This window comes from Giraffa tippelskirchi, chromosome 5 (assembly GCF_054371585.1).
Source record: "Giraffa tippelskirchi isolate mGirTip1 chromosome 5, T2T-mGirTip1v1.2.pri, whole genome shotgun sequence".
Classification (NCBI taxonomy): domain Eukaryota; kingdom Metazoa; phylum Chordata; class Mammalia; order Artiodactyla; family Giraffidae; genus Giraffa; species Giraffa tippelskirchi.
The window spans coordinates 38,244,967-38,254,741 of record NC_137279.1 but is presented as its reverse complement, the minus strand read 5'-3'; the positions used below and the strand labels follow the sequence as shown (position 1 = coordinate 38,254,741).

Here is a 9,775-nt window from a genome sequence, read left to right as displayed (position 1 = left end):
GGAAAGGACAAAAAGAAGGCAATAAATGCTAACAAGGGAGAGAGAGGGAGCCGGATCGAGCGGCAACTCCCAGCCTCTGCTGGAAGAGAGAGGGAGGGAGGGAGCCGGAGAGAGCGGGCGCGCGCGAGGGCGAGCCATGCACGTAAAGAAACTGACACCCGGACCCCCCACTTCTCCTGCACGTTGCTGGCAATCAGATCGCGTTTAAGCAATTTCCTGAGCCCAAGAATAGCAATGAGTCTGGAGACTTTCGCGGGCTGAAATTGGGAGCTCCAAGCACTTTTTACCCCTACTTTTTTTTTTCCTGGAAAAGGAGTGGGGGGGCGCTACAATTTGGAAACGGTTTTTTTTTGGGGTTTGTTTTTTTTTTATCTTGCACTTTGAAACCGCGGGACTGTAGCAGGGTGCGCGCGTGTGGTTGGTGCCTTTTTTTTTTTTTCTTCCCCTGCCTAAACTCCTCTGCCAGCCTGTAAACATTACCTGAGAATTCCCCAGCCGAAACGGCTGGCTGCCGGGGCAAGAAAGTTCTTGTTAGAACTTTCCACCTCTGGCTTCCCCTCCACCCCTCTTACTGTCCCAACCTTTGGAGACGCTTTTTCTCCTCCGGAGGATTTATCTTTTTTTTTCTCCTCCCTTTTTCTCCCCCGGTGCTTGCTTTGCATTTGGGAAGAGGTGATTTCAAGAGTGGCCAGGTGGGACGCCTCTCTACCCGCTTATTCGGTTTATTTATTATTGTTTGGGGTGTTTTCTTTTTTAAGTCCTGTTTTGTTCGGTCCGGGGAGTTTCGCCCCCGCCGCCCGGCTCCGCGGCGCGGAGGATGGTGTGGAAACGGCTGGGCGCGCTGGTGGTGTTCCCTCTGCAGATGATCTATCTGGTGGTGAAGGCTGCGGTCGGACTGGTGCTGCCCGCCAAGCTGCGGGACCTGTCCCGGGAGAACGTCCTCATCACCGGCGGCGGGAGAGGCATCGGGCGCCAGCTAGCTCGCGAGTTTGCAGAGCGCGGCGCCAGAAAGGTACCGGGACCCCACGAATCCAGAGGGGTGGGGGCCGGAGGCGAGGGAGGCTCAGGGGACAGGGAGTGCGCCCACCTGCTGCCGCTGCTGGAACCTGCGCCAGGAGTCTGAAAGTCGCCGGCCACCCTACTTCTCTGCGCCACCCGCGAATGCTGAGCTAGTTAGTTTCACCTTGTACATTTCCCGGGCAGCCGACTGTCTTGTCTTTTTTGGCAGGTCCGGAGCTGCCCCGCTCCTTTGGGATCTGTGGCTGGCTGTTCACCCCCACCTCGAAACTTAGCAGACCCACCCATTTCCCACATTCTTCCCTCCCAAAGGAAGGTGTTGCGTTTTTTCCTCCCCTCGCTTTCCCTCTTTGCTGCCACCCTGGTAAGGCAGGGTGTGTGCGCTCCTGGGTAGAGCGGGGAGCCGCCTGCTAGCTGGCGCTTCGTATTTTCCTTGGCAACCCGCTTCCCAGCCCCAACCTGGACGGCTGCGGCTCTGGAAGCTGGGAAAGAGGGGGTATTCGGTGTGGTTTGAAAAGGGGGAAGCGGTGGTGGATGTCTAGCCTAGCCTGATAGGCACTCAGAAGCCAGGTGTTCCGAAATCTAGAGAGAGGCGACAGGGGTAACCAGCAGCTGATCAAGAGTCCTTGTTCTCACTTCAGTGCTGCCTCCGCACACCACCCCCACCCCCACCCAAATACAGCCCGGGAGGGGATCCCTCCCCACTAAGAGGAAAGGTGGCACTGTGGTGAACCACCTCCCACCCCCTTCCAACTCTCAAGCCCTGCCTTTAACTTTTTGGTAGTTCCAGCACCGCTTCCTCCAGTTTTCCCAGACCTGGTGCCTAAGAGTGGGGAGGCTGAGCCAGCTGTCACCCAACGCCAACCCAAGGCTGACTCACCCAGTGACTAGAGCAATAGAGAGAGGTTTGAGGCCAGCAGGCTGGGCTGTCTCCAGCCAGCCCTGTGAAGAGGAAGAGCAAAAACAGGGAATTAGTTTGAAATTTAAACTGCTGTGAGCTAGAGGGGTGAAAGGGCCGGCGAAGCCAGCTGATCTGACATGGAGCCACATACCTAGGGGATTAAGTAAATATGTACTGTAGAAAACCAAACCTGCATGTAATTCCAGGTTGCTTTTGTTTTGTTAAATACTGCCCTGAGATTTACAATTCCTCCGGGGTGGCTCTGACTGGGACTGAACTTTGGAGCCTGAACTATCAGCCAAAGCCGATTGCCGATTAACTCTTCCTTCCCTGGGCGGCGTTTAGAGGGAGGTGGTGGTTGTAGGTTGGGGGCTGTCAAGGCTGAGTAAGTTAGCTGGGGTCGGCTGTCCCCCAGCTCCTGCTTCTCCTTGGGTGGCTTGGACAGCTGCTTGACCTTGCAGTTGGAAGGGGAGTTCAGGAGTGTTTTTTAACCCTTGGACATAGCGAAAAAGGAGAAGCAGAAGTTGCTCTCAGCAGTTTCATTTCCTTGGGGGTGATGCCCCCCACCCCTCCACCCCTGTTACGGAGGAGTGGCAGATGAGGGTGCCCTTGCAGGAAGGGGGAGCTGTAGGGTTTGGGACAATCGCGTGTGATTGTCATTCCCTAGCTGTCTGCATCCCACAGAAACTTTTCTTCTGGCTCTTCCAGCTGGCCCAAGTCCTGGGTTTCTTTCACTGCTCTTGTAACTGGCTGCAGTAGGCATATGAAGAACTCTTTTAGTCAATCTGGAAAAACTTGACTGACTATAAACAAGCCTAAATTGAAAGAAGTGTATGGCATTGGGGCGGGGGAGGGGCAGAGTGGCACCATACACTGGGAACCATGCCCCACTGAATTTGAAATGGGTATCTTCTTCTGAAGAATAAACCCAGGACCATTGAGTGATATGTTTTAATTGGTATCTGGTCACCAGAATCAGGAACCAGGGGCGCTATGAACCTTCCAGTGACATTCACCCAGGTTCAGTCCTCAGACCAGTCAGAATGACCAAGAGCCCTCCCTGTAACTTGTAATTATCAGACCAATTACTGGGGCTGCGTTTGAATGAGCCTTAGGCTCGCTGTCATGGTGGGGAATTTAGAATCAAGGTTTCTTGCCTGAATCCATCTGGGGCCCAGTGAAAGGGCCTTGGGACCACTCCCAGAGCTGGGAGTGTTTGGAGGGCTGGTGGGCTTGGGGACACAGGGCTGAGTGTTGCAGAGTGGGGACTTTGGGGGAGATGGCTCGGAGAGTTAAGTGGATAGTGGGCCCAGGGTGGTCGTGGAGCAGCTGGAGAGAGCTGGGGAGCATGGCACCCATCCACAGCCTGCAGCGAGTTAGGCAGGCCACCTCCATGGCCCGCGTGACCCTCCTCCCCTGGGTGGGAGTAGAGGCAGGATCCAAGGGGAAAGCCCCCCCAAAGAGAAAGAAGGGAGAGAATCAGCCTGCAGATTGCATGTCCGACAGAGGTCCATTCATTTTGGGAGGAGCAACAACCCAGTTTCCAAAAAATGACCTTGAGTCAAATGATTTGGTAATATTTGTGGGCAGTGGTGCCCCTTAGGCTGCAGAGATGACCCAAATAAGGGTTTTTCTTGAAGAGACCCAAAGGCACGGAAGTTGGAAAGTTCCTCACCTTGAGATATCTCTGCTTACCCACCTTGTACGAGGTTCACCAGGACAGGGCCAGTCATGATCTGGGTCTCCAAGGCAGACTCTTGCTGGGAAATTGCCCATTACAACCCCTTTATATTTGCTGTGTCCTTCTGGAATTCCTTCCATGAAAGCATTCATAGAGCTTGGGCTCACCCCTACACTTCCAAGGCTCTGGGTGGGCTAGCCTCCGGTTTTTGACTTTGACCTGGTTTTAGCAACAGTCCCTTGGAGGACAGAAGTGAACTGTTTGTTTGGAAGTATCTGCAGGGATTGTTCCAGCCTCTGGCCCTGTAGGAGGCAAGTGGCTGGATTAGAGCCCTGGGCCATGATGGCAAAACCCTTGAGCAGGGGCCCAGTCCCTTCATGGAAGAGAGAGCCAGGACTCGCGGACCCGTTTCATGGAGCCAGTATGAGGACTGGTTCAGAGTTGCACCTGCTTTGTTGTTACTGAATTTATGGTCCATGGGTCTGTAGCCCTTTTCTTAAAGCAGCTCACTAGGAATAGACCCTTCACCTAGACTGGTGAATCACATCCATTCAGCAAATCCTTCCCATCCTGGCACTGGGGCAGGCCCAGGCCCAACTACCCCTTGACGACCACCTCAGAGAGACCTAGTCCAGCAAACCTGCCCGAGGTGTCTGTCAAGTGTTCAGTGTGGCGCTGGGCCTGGAGAGGGGTGGGTAGAGCAAAGAAGGCTCAGAGACATGGCCAGGTGCTTACTGTCAAGGCACGAGCTATAGTGTATGTCTCCTGTAACTGCCACAACAAATGACCACTAAGTTGGTGCTTCGCAGCAAAAGAAGTGTTTTCTCTCACAATCTGGAGGTTAGAAATCTGAAATCCGGGGGTTGGTGGAGCCCCCCTCATTCAAAGACTCCGGGGAGAATTCTTCCTCATCCCTCCCCTTCCCTCCGCACTCCTAGTGGCTCCTGGTTGGCATTCCTTGGCTTGTGGCAGCATCACTCCCATCTCTGCCTCCTTCTTCACGTGACTGTCTTTGCTATCTCTCTGTGTCTGTGTGTCCTCTTTTCTTCTCATAAGAACACCAGTCGTTGGATTTGGGCCCACACGAAATCCAGTATGACCTCATCTTGTGATCCTTAACTAATTACATCTCTGAAGACTTTATTTCCAAATGAGATCACTTTCGAGGTCCTGGGTAGACATGAAGTTGGGGGGGAGGCAGGGTACACTACAGAGAAGGCTTCCCAGGTGGCTCAGTGGTAAAGAATCTGCCTGTCAATGCAGGAGACACAGGAGATGCAGGTTCGATCCCTGAGTTGAGAAGATGCCCTGGAGTAGGAAATGGCAACCCACTCCAGTATTCTTGCCTAGGAAATCCCATGGACAGAGGAGCCTCATGGCTACAGTCCGTGGGGTCGCAAGAGTCAGACATGACTCAGCACAGCACAGTACAGCACACTACACAGAAGAAGCCCAGAGCTATTCATCTATAACAAGAGTGCATGGAAGGCTTCCTGAAGAAGGTGGTATTTGAGTGAGGCTTAAAGAACATCAAGAATTTCAACCAGAAGAGGTGGGGGATGGGTAACCCACGTGCAAGAAACCACTGATGAAAGACTGTGCACCTGGCTGAAACTGGGGATGGAAGGCAGAAGGGAATGAAAGAAAAATAATGTTGCATGGACTAGGGATCAGGGGAAGGAATAATTTGTGTCTCACACTCTGAGTTAGGTCAGTACTGGTGAGAATAGGAACAAGGAGAAAGAGGAGAGAAGGGTCCAGACAGGTAATCTTGGAACCCAAAGTCATCAGGCCAAAGTAGCTGCGTTGAACAATTGATGTGTCGTGAAAGTCACACAGCTGGGGTGACATGGGAAACAGCAGTGGCTTACTTCCTCCCTTCTCACTCAGAATGCAGCCTTTGCTAGGAATTTCTAGGAAAAGTACCAGGTTCTCATCTGACGCAGTCTGGGAGCAGGAAAGTAGGCTACCTGTCCTACCTGTGGCATCTAGGAAATTCTTTCAGCCTGCAGCATCTGGTCCTTGGGTTTCAAACAATGGGCTTTACAATTTGGACTGTCACCTGAATAGACAAAACACCTCCCTTTTACTGCCCCACCCACTTCCCCTGGGGAACAAAAGTGCCCACATCTGGGACCACGCCCCTTGTGATCAGGCTCACCTGGGTTCTAGACCTGACTTTGCTACAATCCTGGAAAAGTCACTCCCTTCTCCAGGCTGCAGCTAAGAAGCACATCTGTAAAAATGAAAGTGGACGCAATGATCCCTAAGACCCTGGCATGCTCTAAAATTCTGTTACGGCTCCTGTCAGTAGCTTCCCTAGTAGCTCAGACGGTAAAGCATCCGCCTGCAATGCAGGAGACCCGGGTTCCATCCTGGGTTGGGAAGATCCCCTGGAGAAGGAAATGGCAACCCACTCCAGTATCCTTGCCTGGAAAAGCCCATGGACAGAGGAGCCTGGCAGGCTACAGTCCATGGGATCTCAAAGAGTCGGACACGACTGAGAAACTAACACACACGTGGCTCAGCCATCGCAGGAAAGCAACCTCGTGCCAAGCTCTTTGCAAAAGACATTTGTCCTCATCCCTGCAGATCTGAGCCTTTTGTGCTACGCATCAGATCCCACTGAATGAAAAAGAAGCAGCTCAGAGTTGGAAAATGTGCCCTCGGTCTGTAGACAGCCTCACGTCCATTTCTAAACCCCTTTAACAGCCACCAGGTAGCCGGCTGTGTGATTTATTTCAACTCTTGCAGGAGATGTTAGTGTTTTCAATTTGTGGCTTCCAAGGGAATGAAGGGCCCGAGTTTCCCAAGTGACATGTCAAGTGGAACTTGCAGGGTTTATCCTAAAATCAGAGAATGCTCCCTAACCTGGAAATACCGACCCTGGGTCAGGATGTCCATCGTCCATCTACCTGGGCATCTGCTCATTCTTGGGCAGACTCCAAGCTCTTCTGAACTTTTTGCTTTTCAGAGCCTCAGCCATTGGTTTATCCCCACACAGAGCCCCTCCAGTCTCTTATCGAAATAGTTACTTTCTCTGTCCCATCTTTATCTTGTGATTTGCTGAGAAATTATTCTTACCACTTAGAGAAAATGATCTTGGCCATATTGATGAGAAGGGAGCCATTAGCCATCCTTTCCCCCAAGGAAAGAGATCCAGTTGTCCTCACTACAACTTGTCCCTAGAGTCCTCATCCGAACCTGCCATTCTCAAAAGCCCACATAGTTCTGGGCACCCGGGCTCCAATGGTTCCAGACCCAACCTGTTCTTCTGTATCCTCAGGCCGAAGCATGACCTTACCTAGAATGTTGTAAGATGTTCTCCTTGCTCCCTTTAGAAGACACAATCTAGAAAATACACCAAGTAAATACGATGCTTGAAAGGGAGATATTTGAAACATATTATTCAGATGAACCAAGAAGGTTAGGAAAGAGTTGAAGCCAAATGAAAAGGAGACAAGCAAAAAAAAAAAGAAAGAAAAGGAGACAAGCAAATCTGTTTAGATGCTAGTGTTCCCAAATGCAGACTCGTCTGCCATGAGATGAGTGAGGTCCCTTAAAAGGCATGAAGTCTTATTAAAGTTCTGGATTCTCAAAAAGAGAGTGTTAGGGGGCTTCCCTGGTGGTCTGGTTGTTAAGATTCCATGCTTCCACTGCAAAGTGCACGAGTTCAATTCCTGGTCTAGGAACTAAGATCTCCTGTGCTACACGGCACAGCCAAAAAATAATTTAAAAAAAACACTATAATTACACTTTACAAAATTTTAAAAAAGAGAGTGCCAAACACCAGAACAGTTTAGCAAATGAGTGGTTGGTGGGAGCTCATTCATTCATTCCACAAACCTACGGTGCACCCTATGTGTGCCCAGTACTGTTCTAGGCATAGAGATACGGCAGCAGTGAGCAAAGCAGACACCAGCCTCCACCCATGTAGAGTCGGCAGTTTGGTGAGGGAGACAGATAAAAACAGGATGCAGAAAACAGCCCGTTACATCACAGTAAGGAGGAAACAAATGAGGTCCAGTGACAGACGATGACCTGACGGGAATGGAGGGGGCAGCATTCCAGGTAGAGGGAAGAGAGAGAGGCTCAAAGAAATGTACCTGGGATATTTGGGGAGCTGGGAGGGGACCATTGTGGCTGAAGCAGAGTAAGTAATGAGGGCTGCAGTGTGGGGGGCAGGGGATGGGCGAGTAATGGCGGGGCAGGGAGCAGAACAGGAAGGAGTGGGGTGGGAGAGCAGGACAGGAGACTGGGAGCAGGGCAAGGGGCGGGTTGGGGGAGCAGGGCAGGGCAGCTAAGGCCCAGCAATCTCTAGAACCGGCTCTGGCTTTGGCTCCAAGTGAAGCTGGGAGCTGTTGGCAGGTTCTGTGAAGGGAAGTAGAAGTGACATGATCTAACATAAGTCTCCGCCAGGTCACTTAGGGAGTGGGGGGCTTGAGGGCGTGGCAGGCCAAGGGCAGGAGAGGGGTTGGGATGCTTCTTGGGCTCCTCTAAGTACATGAGACCAGACTTGCCTGGCCCCCTTCTGGGGGCGTTCTAAAGCTTGAGTCTGCTCTCAGCTTGGTGCTTGGATTTGAGAAGACACTGCTGTTGATATCTTTAGTCCAATGGAAGTGTGTGGGCTGAAGGGAGATCTGGGTAGGCTGGTGTGCCCCTGGAAGGATGGGTGCGAGTCACCCAGGACCCAGGCCTCAGAGTCTGCTGGGGAGACCCCAGCTCAGCAAGCCGTGATCTGTGCTTGTGGATGCATGGGGTGAAAAATGGTGATGCGGCTCTGGGGGAACTGTGACTATTGTCAAATTCATTCCTCAATTTAGGCAGCTAGGCTTAGGGCTGCTGCAGGGAGCCACATTAACAAGGTTCTCTCTGGTGGCACTTACGTCCTGGTGTGATGATCATCTCCAATAAGCCCTGATGCTCTGGAAAGAGGAGTCAGCTCCAGTAAGATGACTTTAATAGCAACAGGAATTTAACTCCCTCTGCAAAGAAAATGAAAGCGACTGTATTGGTGCCCTGAGCAAAGGAGACCCGTTTCAGTTCTACTATGTCGAGGGAGCCCTGGAGCATTGTGGGCAGTATCGGTCAACACTTTGAGAAGGTCCTTGAGCAACTGGGGGCACCCAGGGAGCAGGCTCCGGATGACAAGGACCAGAAGCCATGACTTAGGTGGGATGGCCAATCCAGAAGCGTTTGGTTGACTGCTTCAGGGGCTGGAGACAGTATCGGCCGCCTTCTAGGTGGATGGAGGTCTGCACGAGGCTGGGGCCCGGGAGCACCTTCCCGCCCTCTGGAGCTTTTCCAGGGTCAGCAGGCTGCAGTGAGGGAACTGTGGATTCCTACATCAGGAGAGGTTGGGTTCTGGATGATCACCTGGGTCCCTTCCACTCCATTGATTCTGTGAACCTTTGTTACTAGAGTGACATCAGTGACCCAGACAGAGTCAGGGGCCAGGAGGAAGAGAGGCCACCAGCATCAATCAACCAATGCTCAAAAATTAAAGGAAGACAGCCCTTCTCAGCCTGACCTCAGCAGGGTCCTTCAGCGGCTGGGTCATTCCTTTGGTGGGGTTTTTCAGGATGCTGGAGAGACGAGAGGAGGAAGAGGGAGGGTGCAGGCCAGGCCTGTGTTCACATCCTTCATTCTGACCATCAGTCATAACTTAGACCCAAACTGGATGCTGAGGGCTTCCTTGGGCTCCCCAGACAACATGAGACATTGGTTCATACCCTGTGTGACTGTGGTAGCCTACAAGACTGACCCCACAGGGCTTTTTCACATTTATTGTCCTGTCTAGGCCCAGAGGCAGGTGTGATCAGCAACCCATTGCTTTTCTTCTTTCCAATTAAAAAATAATTTTTAAATTTTTATATCCTTTTTAAAGGTTACTTTCCATTGACCATTATGCAAAATGTTGGCTGTATTCCTCGTGTTGTACAGTACATTCTTGAGCCTGTCTTATACCCAATAGCTTATACCTCCCCTCCCCCATCCTTATATTGCCCCTCTTGCCCAATGGTAACCACTCATTTATTCTCTATATCTGTGAGTCTGCTTTTTTGTTGTTGTTATATTCACTAGTTTGTTGTATTTTTTTCGATCCCACATATAAATGATATCATATAGTATGTGTCTGTGACTTGTTTGACTTTGCATAATGCCCTCCAAGTGGG

General features: G+C 51.5%; 1 protein-coding gene across 4 annotated transcripts in view; it reads left to right on the top strand.

Annotated features, from left to right (window-relative positions):
• Positions 1-478: 478 nt before the first annotated feature.
• DHRS3 (dehydrogenase/reductase 3) overlaps positions 479-9,775 on the top strand; it is a 47,804-nt gene continuing 38,507 nt past the window's right edge. For all 4 annotated transcript variants that reach the window (XR_014054024.1, XR_014054023.1, XM_081491464.1 and 1 more), the window contains exon 1: positions 479-1,012. Coding sequence is in view for 1 of the 4 variants with exons in the window: in XM_081491464.1 (XP_081347590.1) it covers positions 818-1,012 (195 nt within the window). In the remaining 3 variants the exon portion in view is untranslated. The remainder of the gene's footprint in view (positions 1,013-9,775) is intronic.